At 46.3% G+C, this 17618-nt stretch overlaps 1 protein-coding gene across 2 annotated transcripts in view; it reads left to right on the forward strand.

The window, feature by feature from the left end:
- LOC137432190 (homeobox protein aristaless-like 4) overlaps positions 1 to 17240 on the forward strand; it is a 139308-nt gene extending 122068 nt beyond the window's left edge. For both annotated transcript variants that reach the window (XM_068123897.2, XM_068123896.2), the window contains one exon: positions 16721 to 17240. In XM_068123897.2, coding sequence (XP_067979998.1) covers positions 16721 to 17074 — 354 coding nt within the window. In that variant the 3' untranslated portion in view covers positions 17075 to 17240. The remainder of the gene's footprint in view (positions 1 to 16720) is intronic.
- The last annotated feature ends 378 nt before the right edge of the window (positions 17241 to 17618 follow it).

Genomic DNA, 17618 nt, shown 5'->3' on the forward strand with positions numbered 1-17618 from the left:
GGGGGGGAGTTTTGAAGGGGAGGAGTGAGGGGGGAGTTTAGGAGGGGAAGGGCAAGGGGGGAGTTCAGGAGTGGAAGGGCAAGGGGGGAGTTCAGGAGTGGAGGGGTAGGGGGGAGTTTAAGAGTGGCGGGGCAAGGGGGGAGTTTAGGAGTGTAGGTGCAAGGGGAGGGATTTGGATGGGAGGGGTAAGAGGGGAGTTTAGAAAGTGGATGATTAATGAAAGACGAACATTGAAAACAAATTGGGTTGTTGTGATTTTCAAGTTAGCAATCCGGTTCAGAATGATGGAGGAGGGATGGAATGAATGTGAATTTAGACCATGTAGTGAGGGAGACGTATAAGATATTAAATTTCTTTTTTTTGAGGTGGAATGAGTTGGAGGAAATTGAGAAAAGCCTTTTAAATAGGAAGAAAAACAGCGTGTTGTAAAATACCACTGAGTAAAACACTGAAGGGGAAAGGTTATACATATTTAAATAATATTTAAACAGAACCGTGAACAATCTTATGTGCACAAAAATACCAACGGGGGGAGAGCCGAGAGGGACCACCACGAGTCACGTGAAGGGCAAACGGTGGATGGCAAGGAGTCAATTCTGGATATTTTCGGTTTTGTTGTAGAAGAAAGAAGCCGTTGCCCGTTTATAGTCTTTTTGGTCTTCGGGATATTTTCGCTATTCGGGGTCTCCAAGGGTCTTCTGGAGTTTTTAAGGGTATTTGGGGTCTTTTGTGTCTTCAGTGTCTTTCAGGATATTTGTAGTATTTTGGGTCTTTGGGGTATTTTGTGTCTTTTGGGTATTTTTGGATATTTGGGGTATTTTTTTTTTTTTTTTTTTTTTTTTGGTATACAGAGTCGAGGCTCGTGAAAGAGCTAACATTTATCAAACAAACAAATCAAACAAACAAGCAAGCAAAAAAAGTATATAAAAAGGGGAGCGGTCGACAAGATGGGGAGAGAAGGGGAGGAAGCACACAAACATAACATTTGAGAGCAGGGACATCGGGAGATGTGTGGGAGGGAGTTATTTAAGGGTCTTTGGGGGTATTTTGTGTCTTTGGGATCTTTTGGGTCTTCAGTGTCTTTAAGGATATTTGGGGTATTTAAGGGTATTTGTGGTATTTTGTGTATTTGGGGTCTTTGGGGTCTTTTGGGTCTTCAGTGTCTTTAAGGATATTTGGGGTATTTAAGGATCTTTGGGGTCTTTCGGCTCTTTGGTGTGCGATATTTTGGGTCTTCAGAGTCTTTAATGGTCTTTTCAGTCTTTTGGGTCCTCGGGGTCTTTGGGGCATTTTCAGTCATTTGAGTATTCGGGATATTTAAGGGGCTTTGGGGAATTTGGGGTTTTGAGGTCTTTTGGGTATTCGGGGTATTTTGGGTCAATTGGGTCTTCGGGATCTTTCCGATCTTTGGGAGTCTTCAGTCTTTTGGATCGTTCACATCCTCAGGGTATTTTGGGTATTTAAGGGTCTGTGGTGTCTTTTGGGTCTTTGGGATTTTTTGGGTCCTCAGGGTCTTTTGGTGCTTCTGGATATTTTCGGTTTTGTTGTAGAAGAAAGAAGCCGTTGCCCGTTTATAGTCTTTAATTCACTCGATTGAAGCAGCCGCAACAAACATAAACAAAGCACTGGAATAAGTAATCAGATATGGCAAAGCAATCAGTAAAGTAGTACAATACTCCAATGACCTACCGTATCGCATTACAGCTCCGCAAAGTGCCAAACAAGGACAAGCGCTCCGATCAGGGCCCAGCTTCGAGGCAATTTAACTACGATACTTCCTCCAGAAGCCGAGCCACGTCACAGAAAGCCAGCATCTTATTCTTCAGTTTCATCACATTCTCCCCACCTTCAGAATTCAACCAGTTTGCCCCAAGTCGTTCCAAAGAATGTTGGTTACATTTGAATCGGTGCGACTCCGACGATTCTAACATCTAACAGAATGTAATCTTATCGAACTGAATACACAATAGAATCAATCGCCACAAAATGGTAAAATTCCTTCATTTTAAATACCGGTACCGGTATCACTATCGCGGATCTCTGGACCGGTATCACTATCGCGGATACATGTACCGGTATCACTATCGTGGATCCATGTCCCGGTATCACTATGGCGGATCTCTGCACCGGTATCACTATCGCGGATCTCTGTACCGGTATCACTATCGCGGATCTCTGTACCGGTATCACTATCGCGGATCCATGTACCGGTATAAATATCGCGGACCTCTGTACCGGTATCACTATCGTGGATATCTGTACCGGGATCTCTATCGTGAATCTCTGTACCGGTATCACTATCGCGGATCTCTGTACCAGTTTTACTATTGCGGATCCATGTACCGGTATAAATATCGCGGACCTCTGTACCGGTATCACTATCGTGGATCTCTGTACCGGGATCTCTATCGTGAATCTCTGTACCGGTATCACTATCGCGGATCTCTGTACCAGTTTTACTATCGCGGATCCATGTACCGGTATAAATATCGCGGACCTCTGTACCGGTATCGCTATCGCGGATCTCTGTACCAGTTTTACTATCGCAGATCCATGTACCAGTATCACTATCACGGATCGCTGTACCAGTATCACTATCGCGGATCTCTGTACCGGTATCACTATCGCGGATCCATGTACCAGTATCATTATTGCGGCTCTCTGTACCGGTAGCACTATCGCAGACCTCTGTACCGGTTTAACTGTTGCGGATCTCTGTACCAGTATCACTATCGCGGATCTCTGTACCGGTATCACTATCGTCGATCTCTGTACCGGTATCACTATCGCGGATCTCTGTACCGGTATTACTATTGCGGATCCATGTATCGGTATCGCTATCGCGGATCCGTGTACCAGTATTGCTATCGCTGATCCATGCACCGGTATCACTATCATGGATCCATGTACCGGTATCACACTCGTGGATCTCTGTACCGGTATCACCATCGCTGATCTCTGTACCGGTACGGCTATCATGGATCCATGTATCAGTATCACTATCGCAGATCTCTGTACCGGTACGACTATCATGGATCCATGTATCGGTATCACTATCGCAGATCTCTGTACCGGTATCCCTATCGCGGCTCCATGTACCAGTATCACTATCACGGATCACTGTATCGGTATCACTATCACGGATTTCTGTACCGGTATCACCATCGCGGATCCATGTACCAGTATCATTATCGCGGATCTCTGTACCGGTATCACTATCACGGATCCATGTACCGGTATCACTATCATGGATCGCTGTACGGGTATCACTATCACGGATCGCTGTACGGGTATCACTATCGCGGATCTCTGTACCGGTATCACTATCGTGGATCCATGTACCAGTATCATTATTGCGGATCTCTATACTGGTATCACTATCGCGGATCTCTGTACCGGTATCACTATCGCGGATCTCTGTACCGGTATCACTATTGCTGATCTCTGTACCGGTATCACTATCGCGGATCTCTGTACCAGTATTGCTATCGCGGATCCATGCACCGGTATCACTATCATGGATCCATGTACCGGTATCACTCTCGCAGATCCATGTACCGGTATCGCTATCACGGATCCCTGTACCAGTATTGCTATCGCGGATCCATGCACCGGTATCACTATCATGGATCCATGTACCGGTATCACTCTCGCGGATCTCTGTACCAGTATCACTATCGCCGATCTCTGTACCGGTGCCACTATCGCAGATCCATGTATCGGTATCGGTATCACTATCGCGGATCTCTGTACCGGTATCACTATCGCGGATCTCTGTAGCGGTATCACTATCGCGGATCTCTGTGCCAGTTTCACGATCGCGGATCCACGATCGCGGATTTCACGATCGCGGCACCGGTATCATTATCATGGGTCCATGAACGGGTATCACTATCGTGGATCTCTGTACCGGTATCACTACCGCAGATCCATGTACCGGTATCACTATCGCGGCTCTCTGTAGCGGTATCACTATCGCGGATCTCTGTACCGGTATCACTATCGCGGATCTCTGTAGCGGTATCACTATCGCGGATCTCTGTGCCAGTTTCACGATCGCGGATCCACGATCGCGGATTTCACGATCGCGGCACCGGTATCATTATCATGGGTCCATGAACGGGTATCACTATCGTGGATCTCTGTACCGGTATCACTACCGCAGATCCATGTACCGGTATCACTATCGCGGCTCTCTGTAGCGGTATCACTATCGCGGATCTCTGTACCGGTACCACTATCGCGGATCCATGTATCGGTATCACTATCGCGGATCTCTGTACTGTCATCACTATCGCGGATCTATGTTCCGGTAGCACTATCGCAGATCTCTGTACTGGTATCAGTATCGCGGATCCATGTACCGGTATCACTGTCATGAATCTCTGTTCTGGTATCACTATCGCGGATCTCTGTACCGGTATCACTATCGCGGATCTCTGTAGCGGTACCACTATCCCAGATCCATGGACCGGTATCGCTCTTGCGGATCTCTGCACTGGTATCACTATCGCCGATCCATGTACCGGTATGGCTGTCGGGGATCTCTGTGCCGGTATCACTATCGCGGATCCAAGTACCAGTATCACTATCGAGGATCTCTGTACTGGTATCACTATCGCAGATCCATGTACCGGTGTCACTATCACGGATCCATGTATTGGTAACACTATCGCGGATCTCTGTACCGGTATCATTATGGCAGATCTCTGCACCAATATCACTATCGCGGATATCTGTACCGGTATCACTATCGTGGATCTCTGTACCGGTACCAATATCGTGGATCCTTGTACCGGTATCACTATTGCGGATGTCTATACCAGTATCACCATCGCGGATCTCTGTACCGGTTCACTATCGCAGATCCATGTACCGGTATAACTCTTGCGGATCTCTGTACCGGTTCACTATCGCAGATCCATGTACAGGTATAACTATCGCGGATCCATGTTCTGGTATCACTATCGTGGATCCATGTAACAGTATCACCATCGTGGATCCATGTACCGGTATCACGATCGCAGATCCATGTACCAGTATCACTATCGCGGATCTCTGTACCGGTACCACTATTGCAGATCCATGTACCGGTATAACTATGGTGGATCTCTGTACCGGTATCGCTATCGTGGATCTCTGTACCGGTGTCACTATTGCGGATCTCTGTACCGGCATCACTATCGCAGATCCATGTACCGGTATCACAATCGCGGATCCATGTACCAGTATCACTATCGCGGATCCATGTACCAGTATCACTATCGCGGATTTCTGTACCGGTATCACTATCGTGGATGCATGTAACGGTATCATTATCACAGTTCCATGTAGCGGTATCAATATCGCGGATCCATGTACCGGTATCACTATCGCGGATCCATGTACTGGTATCGCTATCGTGGATCCATGTACCGGTATCGCTATCGCGGATCCATGTACCGTTGTACCGGTATCACTATCGCGGATCCATGTACCGGTATCACTATCGCGGATCTCTGTACCGATATCACCATAGCGGATGTCTGTATCGGTATCACTATCGCTGATCCATGTACCGGTATCACTATCGTGGATCCATGTACCAGTACCATGATCGTGGATCTCTGTACCGGTATCACTATCGTGGATCTCTGTCCTGGTATAACTGTAGCGGATCACTGTGTCTACCAATTTCGCTATCGTGGATCACCGTACCGGTATCGCTATTGCGGATCTCTGTAGCGGTATCGCTATCATGGATCCATGTACTGGTATCACTATCGTGGATCTATCTACCCGTATCACAATCGCAGATCCATGTACCGGTATAACTCTGGCGGATCTCTGTACCAATTTCGCTATCGTGGATCCATGTACCGGTGTCGCTATCGCAGATCCATGTACCGGTATTGCTATCACAGATCCATGTACCGGTATTGCTATCACAGATCCATGTACCGGTATCGCTATCGCGGATCCATGTACCGGTATCGCTATCATGGATCCATGTACCGGTATAACTCTGGTGGGTCTCTGTACCAATTTCGCTATCGTGGATCCATGTACCAGGATCGCTATCACAGATCCATGTACCGGTATCGCTATTGCAGATCCATGTACCGGTATCGCTATCGCGGATCAATGTACAGGTATCGCTATCATGGATCAATGTACCGGTATCGCTATCGTGGATCCATGCACTGGTATCACTGTCGCGGATCTCTGTACCAGTATCACTATCGTGGATCCATGTACTGGTATCGCTATTGCGGAACTCTGTACTGGTATCGCTATCGTGGATTCATGCACCAGTATCGTTATTGCGGAGCCATGTCCCAGTATCACCGTATCACTATAGCGGATCGCCGCATCTGTATTGTTCATGGATCACCATACCGATAATACTAGGTATTGCTGTCGCCGTACCAGTATCACGGGTTTTCGCTATCGCAGATAGCATCACTGGTTTTGCAATCGCGGATCGACGTTCCAGTCGGGGAGAGGCAGGTTAGTTGATGGAGTAGGTTAGTTGATACATCCTTCTGTTGTAAAAACCAGAGTTACAACATTGTCTCAGATCGTGAGTTTAATTCTGAATCGATCTCGAGCAATACCTGTAGGAAAACCAACAAGCAACATATCAATATTCAGCATTCATAGGAATCAGTAATGGAATTGCAACGAGCACAAGCAAGCCTGGAATGAAGGAGTAATACACACCATCTAAGTATGCACAACATTACACACGATAAACGTCACAGGAATGATCGTAGCGCTGTCTGTCTGAGTTCTTATAACTGCCGCGCAGTGGACAGAAGCCGCATAACACCTGGGTTCAAACTTCGGCACAATTTCATTACATTCTCCCCGGTGGTAAAACTACACTACCCCATGTGGCAGAAACCAAGCTAGCAAGCCATAGCAGCATAGAAACATCAGTTTGCATCAGTCCACGTCAGTCCCAGCCATAGCAATCGGGGTGGCGAATTTCTCTTCCGGCACGCATCCGATAGGCGTCAGGAGCCTCAACCACGAGGCCGAATTCCCACGAGTCGGAATAACCGCCTAACTCGGGTGATGGCGGGGGCTCCACAAAGCCAACCGGATCGGGCGCGTGTGGTGGTGGGGTTGACGGTGGATCTCCATCGTCGGATTAACCAGGCCGAAGTCCAGCCCAACAGCATCCCTGCATGGGGCAAGATGGCGCACCGAGACTGTAGACTCACGTCCATTTGGCAGCAGCACTCGAGCGTGCTCAGGGTTGGCTTGGAGGATAAGAACCTTGTCAACGCGGGGGTCATATTTACTCGAGCAAACCGCGCATTGGAGGAAAGCCGGTCCGGGCTCAGCAAGCCAGCCTGGAAAAGGACGGATACCGCCAGAACGACGGGAAAAACGAAACATACGGTCGTGGGGAGTCTGAATAGTATTGGTGCACAATAAAGTCCTGATCGAGCCTAGCACCCCGGGTACCACCCAGGTCCATCGGTCCAGTCCTAGTCCACGGGACTTAAGGCTCAGAGTAATGGCTTTCCATATAATGCCATTAAATCGTTCTACCTGTCCGTTCGCCTGTGGCCTTTACGGAGTAGTATAGCTAGAAGCGATATTACGTTGGAGCAAGAAGGTTCTCACATCCTGGGACAAGAACACCGCTCCTCGATCGGTATGCACATAGGCCGGATTCCCAAACATAGAAAACAAGTACTGCAGACACCGGATAACCGTGGCAGTGGACATATCGCCGCATGGGAAAGCAAAAGGGAATCTGGAGAACTCATCAACTATCGTGAGAAGATAACGAGAACTACCCGAAGCCGGTATTCCCGGACAAGGCGGTAGACACGAAGGCGGCAGGGGTCCTTTGAAGTCCATTGCCAATCGCTCCCACGGCCGGGTAGCCTGGACCAGCGTATACATCCGAGGGTTATAGAAGCAAGGTTTGAGTTCAGCACAAACGGAACAAGTGCGACGTAGCTGACCAATGTCCTCAATGGAGTAGGGCAAATTGCGACTGCGCACATAATGAGCTAAATGTTTCATGCCGGGATGGCACAATGAGTCATGAAGAACGCGCAGGTCCTCAAAGGATGTGAGACTTGCACACACCGCTGGCCATGATAATGCATCCGCTGTGAGATTGTCCCATCCTGGGCGATACCTGATAGCGTAACAAAAATCGGCCAACTCAATCCTCCAGAGTGATTTTCTCATTATTAATGCGCTGAGCATGGCGCGTGTTGTACATAAAAGTGACACTTTGTTGATCGGTAATGATCTCAAAACATTTGCCAAGCAAATATGGCCACCAGCGCCTGATAGACTCAACGATGGCGTATGCCTCCTTTTCAACAGACGAGTGTCGTTTTTCCACAGTGGAGAGAGTCCTTGAAACGAAGGCCACAGGTCGCCCCCCCCCCCCCCTTGAGAAAGTGTGGAAGCTGTCGCGTGGTCCGACGCATCGCTTTCCAAAACAAAGGACTTGTTTTCATCAATAGACAACAGAGGCGCCAGCTATGTCTGACGTCAGGCCATGGAAAGCGGCCTTAGCGGCGTGACTCATGGGGAACTCTTTGCAATCCACAAGTGGACGAAGATTCTCAGAAAAATTTTGAACCCACTTTGAATAATGAGCAAAAAGCCCGAGAGCACGCTTCAAAGAAGCACTGTCACGTGGCGGGGCCATGTCGAGCAAGGGTCGCAGTCGCTCCTTGTCTGGGGTGATAGTGCCGTGGGTCACGATGTACCCCAGGAGATCTATCGTTCGAGTGGAATAGCGACATTTAGCCTCGTTCATAGTCAGGCGGTACTTGTGCGCAACCTCGAGGAAGCGCTTCAGATTAGCATCATGATGAGCTTGATCGTACCCACAAACTGTGAGATTATCCAAGTAAACAAAGACATCAGTTAAGCTCTCCTTAGCAATGATGTCATCCATGGCCCTTTGGAAGCAGGTTTCCCCATTTGTGACCCCAAATCGCAGCCGGGTGAACTGGTACAACCTCTGTCTGGATTCAAACCCGGTGTAGATGCGATCTGCCTCAGAGATTGGAATCTGATATGCGCTGCGGAGATCTGAAGTACTATATACCGAGTACTGTGCCACCTATCAAACCAGAGAATCCAATCCCGGGAGTGGGTATGCGTCAAGTTGGGTAAACCGATTAATCATCTGCGAATAGTCGATTACCATGCGTTTGCGGTGAGTGTCGGTCTGAACCACCAAAACTTGGGCTCTCCAAGGCGATCGACTAGGTTTGATTATGCCCACCTTTAATAGCCGTGCAGTCTCCTCAGCAATGAATTGCGTGTCAGCCCGTGAATAGCGTCGCGATTTAACGGCAACCGGTGTACAGTCAGGAGTCACATTGAGAAACAGCGACAGTGGTTCAATTTCCATCCCTACAAGAGCACACATAGCAAGAGTATCACCACCAAATTCCATTTCCAAACGACCATGCCGACGGAGAAAATCGTGTCCTAGCAACACTTCTGCACATAACGCTGGTAAGACCATTAAGTGCACATCCGGAAACATTCGGCCATTAATCACAAGCTTCAGCCGGCATTCCCCTCGAGTGCATAGCCATAGCCCTTGGGAAGCCATAAAAATTTGGCGTGTTGCCCCGAGAATCGGCCAGCTATGCTTCTGAACAAGTCGTAAATCGACATAGCTATCAGTGGAACTTGTGTCGATTAAGGCGTTCGCATGCTGCCCCTCAATCATAATTGGAATAACAGCGTTGCAGTCCAGGTGGCCCGGTAGTCGTCGAGTCATCCAGAGGGGGCGCTCGAGCCACGCGCGTGGACCCGACGCCAGCTAGCGTCGATCGTGAAGCCGAACGTGCCCCAGGCGATGAAAGGATCCCAGTCAAGGGCGTACGAGCCGAACACGGCGCCGATTGTCTCGTCAGTGAGTTGATCCTTATCAAGGTCGCATGAGCTGCGCAGGGCCCGGGCGGGGCATGCGGGGGGGGGGCGATCCCACTCAAGGAAGCTCGGGGCACCGATTGTCTCTCGGGCGGAGAGAGAACCACAGACAAAGTCGAGCGAGTTCGCCGGCCCCGCGACGAGCGACAAACCTTTGCAAAATGTCCTTTTCAAGAACACGAATGACACGTTGCTTCTCTAGCCAGACAAACTGACCTTGCATGATTCCGGTTCCCACAGAAAAAGTACTTAGCGTTACTTCCGGCTGATGGAGCGGCAGCGGCGGCGGCTGTCACACTCGGGCCGGGATCCTCGAGAGTGTCCGTTGTCCCCGATTCCTGCGAAGGTGCAGCATCCGTTTGCTCCGCGATAGTAGCTCTCTCCGGTCGTGTCGCACCGGTTAAACCCGCAGTGACGTACGGACGATCGTAAGCCTCCGCTTGTGCCTGTGCTTCTTGGTACACGAGCGATAATTTATGAGCTTTTTCCAGCGTCAGATCCATTTCTTCAAGCAATCTCTGTCGTATGATAGGTGAGTGAAGCCCAGAAACAAATGAATCTCTCATCAAATCGTCACATACTTGTTCGTGTGTCCATGCTTCGGTCGTACAGTCCTTCGCTAATCGGCGAAGTTCCTGGACAAAGTGGTTGATGGTCTCCGATGGGTCTTGTCGCCAAGACACGAGCAGATATCGAGTATTGACCACGCTCCGAGTCTTGATGTAGATCCGTCGCAATTCTTCCGCAGCGGCGGCGTACGTGCCGCACTGGGATATGTACGTGAAAACTATATGAGACACGCGGGAGTTCAGCACCGCGAGCTTGATGGCATCCGTAAGTCCCTCCTGGGCACCCAGGTAACTTGTCAACAGACTTAGCCAATGCTGGAGCTGGGCAGACGTGTCCGGCGCTTGAGGATCCGCTCCGAAGATTGGAACTTATTTCAGCTTATGAGTCATGGCGTTCCCGTTCAAGACAAGAGAGGGATTCAGAATTAATTGTTGTAAAAACCAGAGTTACAACATTGTCTCAGATCGTGAGTTTAATTCTGATTCGACCTTTAGCAATACCTGTAGGAAAACCAACAAGCAACATATCAATATTCAGCATTCATAGGAATCAGTAATGGAATTGCAACTAGCACAAGCAAGCCGGGAACGAAGGAGTAATACGCACCATCTAAGTATGCACAACATTACACACGATAAATGTCACAGGAATGATCGTAGTGCTGTCTGTCTGAGTTCTTATAACTGCCTGCCTGGGTTCAGACTTAGGCACAATTTCATTACACCTTCCTCCTTGCCCTCAGAAATGAAACTTGTGTAAATGCTGCCCTCTGTTGTTAGATAGTTGCATTACATATCATTGATAAGTAGGTCAAGAAGTTACAGACAAAGAAAGGGTGTGATTCTCCAATAAACCTGATTTGTGTCGTCCTGAGTAAAAACGCCAACAAAAGGTAAGATCATTTATTGTGATAATACTACATAGATTTCACAGGAGTTCTCATTGGTTGATTATACCTTGTGAAAGTGGCTTTCAGCCTACGCTGCTTTGATTGCCAGGATAATACACGTAAGCATGTGGGCAACATGTGTTGCAAAAAACCCATGGATGGGTTGGATGATACGCATATCAACTAACCCTACCGACCTGTATCAACAACCCCATTCATAATTTTTTTTACAAGACAGTGCTGTAGCCATTTGTAACTGGGCTTCATACACCATAATATATGTAGGCCTATATAGCCTACAAAAGACCATGAGAGAGGGAAAGGACCATGTTATTTTTTCAATACAGAATCTATGCTCGTGTAAGAGACAACACATTGAACATGAAAACATGCACAAACACAAAAAAACATAAAATGAAGGGAGTGGGAGACGAGAGGAGGAGAGAGAGAGGGAAGCACACAAGCACAACAACAGAAGAGAACAGGGATGTCGGTAGATCTGTGGAAGGGGGAGGGATGGGGGAGGAGGGAGGGGTGCACGGTATAAAGCAAATGAACACTTCTAGAAATTTCAGGAAAATTTGGGGATTTAAAGAGGTGGATTTGGGGTGTTTTAACGGGGGTAGAAAAGATCAAGGTTTTGGATGTGGGAAGATAAGAGATGGTGGTGAACAGATGTTTTAAAGACCTGGAAGGAGGAGTGGGATTGAAGAGTGTGGGAGTTTGTTCCAGAGGTGGGAGAAAAGAGGAATAAAGGAGTGAAGGTGAGCAGAGTCTTGATTTTGGAAGATTCACCAGAAGAGGGTTGCTGGCAGATATTGTGCATTCTGCAGGAATATTTGGGAGACAGAACAGGGGCAGCAAGGCCAGAGAGGAGTCGGTAGAAGACAGAAAGATCATATACCTGCCTGCAGTGAGAGAGAGAGAGGGAAAGGCCCTCAGACTCAGCTTCATCGTGGGAGATTCCAATGATTCTGAAAGCTTTGGTTTCAACCGCGTGACGCCGAGCTCTGTGTGGGGCAGGAGCACCAGCCCAGAGGGCAGGAAAGTATTCCATTGAGCTGTGGATGAAAGCTTTGTATGTGGTGAGGAGCTCAGGTGTGCCAAGGAAGGACTTCGCACGACAGAGGATGCCCAGTCGGCGACTGGCTTTGGAGGCCAGATTTGAAATGTGGTTTTCCCAGGAAAGATCATGGTAGATAGTGAGACCCAAAAGCTAGAGTGACAGAACTGCTTCAAGAGAATTGTTCAGAAAGTAGATGGTAGGGTTGTCCAGACGGTCTTTTCTGAGAGAAAAAGTGAGAGTGTGTGGATTTGTCAGGATTGAAAGACATGTTCCACTTGTTTGATCAGTTTGAGATATTGTCCAGGTCTGCAGAGAGTGAAGAGGATGCTACCTGCCAATCTAAAGAGTGGAGTCATCAGCAAAGAGAGAGAGAAGATTTTCCAGAGAGTTGGAGAGGTCATTAATGAAGACCAGAAAAAGCACATGTCCAAGATCACTGCCTTGGGGAACTCCAGCCTGAACAGGAAGGGGAGATGAGAAATCCATTCACAGCCACATGTCGACCAGAAAGGAAGTCTGCAAAAGTCTGCAAGCCATGAGTGGAGATTTCCATGGATACCACAGGAGGAGAGTTTGGTGAGCAGAGCGGGGTGCCAGACCGTATCGAAGGCACGTGATATGTCAAGGGAGACTGCTGATTTCCTGTTTGGCATTAAGGACCTCCATCCATTAAGACAGCAGAAGCAGCATGTCCAGAATAGAATGAACGGGTCTGAATCCAAACTGATGATCCGAGATCAAGCCATTGGAGAAGAGTAAGGATTTGGTGTCAGAAGCGATGATTGAATCCATGACTTTGATGATTATTGGGAGTAGGCTGATTGGTCTGTAGTTGCAAGGATCTGTTTTTGCACCATTCTTGTGCAAAGCGGTGATGTTTGCTGATTTCCAAGCAGATGGCAGAGAGGGTGAAGCAAAAAATGATCTTGAGCAAAAGAGAGGGTGAAGAGAATTGAGAGAGGGTGTGAAAGAGCGGCAGAGCAGGATTTTACGACCTGTGGCCTGATGCCGTCTGGTCCAGTTGCATAATCATAGTCGAGGTTTGACAGAAACTTCTCCACCTTGTCAGGAGAGAAGGACACAGAGTCCAGGAGCAGCTGGGTTCGACTGGGTACAGAGAGACTGGTTTGGGACACAAGATTTTGAGGCAAACACAGAGTTGAGGCATTCAGCTTTTTCACGTGTGGAGTCGGCTGTGGGAGGAGTTAGAGGGGGAACAAACACCAGAAACGGATTTGACCAGACGCCACCAGGATTTGGAGGAGGGAGACAGGGTTGAGAGTTAAAATTTCGTTAATATAAAGATTTTTTTTTTTTTCATTATACCCCATATTCATTCCGGTATATCGATTTCAAAAATTATACTGCTATAACTAGTAAATGAATGTTTCGATGGACCCAGATATATTTTATATATACATATATATATTCACATCTGAACTTGGGGATGAGCATCTGACCTGATGGTAAGATGTAGTATTATCACAATAAATGATCTTACCATCTGATATATACATCTGAACATCTGACCTTCCGCTGAACATGGGGATGACTAAGAAGAAGACCTTTGTTGGTCGAAAGCTTGTCAAATTAAAGATCGACCGTCTTCAAGCTACGTCCGCGTCTGTTTTAATCTCCCAATTATATATATATATATATATATATATATATATATATATATATATATATATATATATATATATATATATATTTATATATATGTTGGAACCCATCTGTGGATCAGTCCCATCGGCCGATGGGTCTGACCCGTTTGCGGCCGATGGGCGACCCATCTGTGGATGCACGAGAAATGACAATGCAGACCCATCGGCCGATGGGTCTGCGCCATCTGCGGATGTGTTGTTCACCTTGAAGGAATGTGTTGACAGAATGGTGCTCTTCAATCAGGTACACAGTCATTGGAATTACATGTGGTAGGAATTTGTTGATCTTATCGCCAGCTTTTTCGGGTTTACCAGGGAGAACAAGAGCGTTTGTTACTCCAAGAACCGGCAGATCCATGACTTGAAACTGTTTAGATTTCACCCAGTGTCTGAAGTGTGCGCCAACTGGATCACCAGGATTACTTAGATGACTAACAATTTTGTCGTACTTTTCGTCCGTAATAACCGGTGAGCGTTTACTGCCGATAACTTTTGCAACAAGTTCATCACAAACTTGATCACCAGGATTACCATTGATGCATACACATTCCTTCAAGGTGCACAACACATCCGCAGATGGCGCAGACCCATCGGCCGATGGGTCTGCATTGTCATTTCTCGTGCATCCACAGATGGGTCGCCCATTGGCCGATGGGCGACCCATCTGCGGATCCGCAAACGGGTCAGACCCATCGGCCGATGGGACCGATCCACAGATGGGTTCCAACATATATTTATATATATATATATATATATATATATATATATATATGTATATATATATATATATATATATATATGCTCGCTACGCTCGCCTCACCAAGCGTCGGTACTGAGGAGCGGGCTTATTTTAGCTGAGGCTAATGACTGTACCTGAGTTGCTGTGTTGTCATGATTTTCACCAATCATAATACAAACAATTACTTTGCACAAATGTATTTGTTGTGTTTGTGATATTACATTTTTATAGGCAATTTAGGTTGAATGTTTTTTTTTCAAGAAAGAACCCCTCAGCACACACATAGGGGAGGGGTAGGTGCAGACTGGAAGTTTGGGACGATTACACCTCACCAAGTAATTCAAAACACCTCACCACCACGTAATTCAAAACACCTCACCACCACGTAATTCAAAACACCTCACCACCACGTAATTCAAAACGCCTCACCACCAAGTAATTCAAAACACCTCACCACCAAGTAATTCAAAACACCTCACCACCAAGTAATTCAAAACACCTCACCACCACGTAATTCAAAACACCTCACCACCAAGTAATTGAAAACACCTCACAGCCATAAAACACGTAATAAAAACGCCTCACCACCACAAAATTAAAAACACCTCACAGCCTTAAAACACGTAATAAAAACACCTCACCACCACAAAATTAAAAACACCTCACAGCCTTAAAACATGTAATAAAAACACCTCACAGCCATAAAACACGTAATAAAAACGCACCACCACAAAATTAAAAACACCTCACAGCCATAAAACACGTAATAAAAACACCTCAGTCATAAAACACGTAATAAAAACACCTCACCACCACGAAAGTAAAAACACCTCACAGCCATAAAACACGTAATAAAAACACCTCACAGCCATAAAACACGTAATAAAAACACCTCACAGCCACGAAATTAAAAACACCTCACCACTTCATTTAAAAACACCTCACCACCAAGTAATTCAAAACACCTCACCACCACATAATTCAAAACACCTCACCACTTCATTTAAAAACACCTCACCACCAAGTAATTCTGAACACCTCACCACCACATAATTAAAAACACCTCACCACCACGTAATTATAAATACCACACCACCAATTAATTCAAAACACCTCACCACCAATTAATTCAAAACACCTCACCACCATGTGATTTAAAAACACCTCACCACCACATCATTTAAAAACACCTCACCACCACATCATTTAAAAATACCTCACCACCACGTGATTCAAAGCCACCACAACGTTATTAAAAACACTTCACAACCACGGAAACAAAAGTTTGAGGGAGTTGTTAAGTGACAACACAGACACTGCCCAGATGTGTCGATATATAGATAAATGACTGTACCCGAGTTGCCGTTTTGTCATGGTTTAAACCAATCATAATTCAAACAATTATTTTGCACAAATGTATTTGTAATATACGTGATATCACATTTTATAAACAATTGAAGTTGAAAAAAAAAATTTCCCCAAAAAAAATCCAAAAAAGAAAAGAAAAGAAAAATTGGAAAAATTTTCAAAAAGAATACCCTTAGGACATACCGACGGGAGAGATATGTGCATACCAGAAGTTTGGTACGATTTCACAAAAGTTTGAGAAAGTAGTTCAGTGACAACACAACACAACACAAGACAACACAACACAACACAATACAGGACAGGACAGACGCTGCACAGATATATATACATATACATATATATATATATATATATATATATATATATATATATATATATATATATATATATATATATATATATATATATATATAGATACATCCATATATATGTACATATACATATATGTTTGTATTACTATACTTATTGAAATAAATACCATTAATAGCAAAATGTTTTTCCTGTCCTTGCAGATCCAGAATTCGTCCTGGGTAAACAACTGCAGCTCTCCTGCCATGACGTCATGTGTGATGGCTCCTCACGAAGCAGTGCCCCCGTCATGCATGGGGACACATGCCCACCAGCACAGCGCCATGCCCAGTTTCATGCACAGCGTGAACACACAGCCCACGCATGGCCACCCACATGGCGGCTCACACCTCACGCAACCCACGGGCATGAACGGCTTGTTCTCGGGCACTGCGTTGGGAGCAGGAGGGCTCAATGGTTTTGAGCTGCATCCTGAGGCTGAACGCAAGACTTCGAGCATCGCAGCACTGCGACTAAAGGCTAAAGAGCATAGTGCCGCCATGTCTTGGGCGACCTGACATATCTATATTCCCTCCCCCCGCCCCGCCCCGCCCCCCTACCCTACCCTCCCAATGTGTCCATGGGAAAATGTTTGACTCAATTTCCAAAAATATGAATTTGTACCACATGACAAATATACAATGGAAAAGCTGATTTGAAGAAAATAAAAGATCAATAATGTAAGCTTTAGTTTATACGTTGTCAATGGCTGCAAAAAGAAATTAAACCATGTAAATATGATCCATTTCAAAAAGGGAGGACATATGTGTATGATTTTTACGCGGTTTTATATCACTATCTACTACTTTAGTGTAAGAATCGCAAATAAAATATGGAATGAAACATGGTGTCCGTTGGTCCACTTCACTACCAGAGGTCAGAACACAATAAAACCTCCTTTTATGCTGCAGAGATAAAGAAAGCCTTCATTGTCAGTGAGACTTGGAATTGTGATTAGAGTCTGCTCAGAGTCTGCAAGATCAGCGAATCAATTCACACCCAAAGTCATGTCATACCAAAGACTTTAAAAATGGTGTACTGCTTCCTCACATGATGCTCAGC

The sequence above is a fragment of the Myxine glutinosa genome, chromosome 8 (genome assembly GCF_964187855.1).
Source record: "Myxine glutinosa chromosome 8, kmMyxGlut1.1, whole genome shotgun sequence".
In the NCBI taxonomy this organism is placed as follows: Eukaryota; Metazoa; Chordata; class Myxini; order Myxiniformes; family Myxinidae; genus Myxine; species Myxine glutinosa.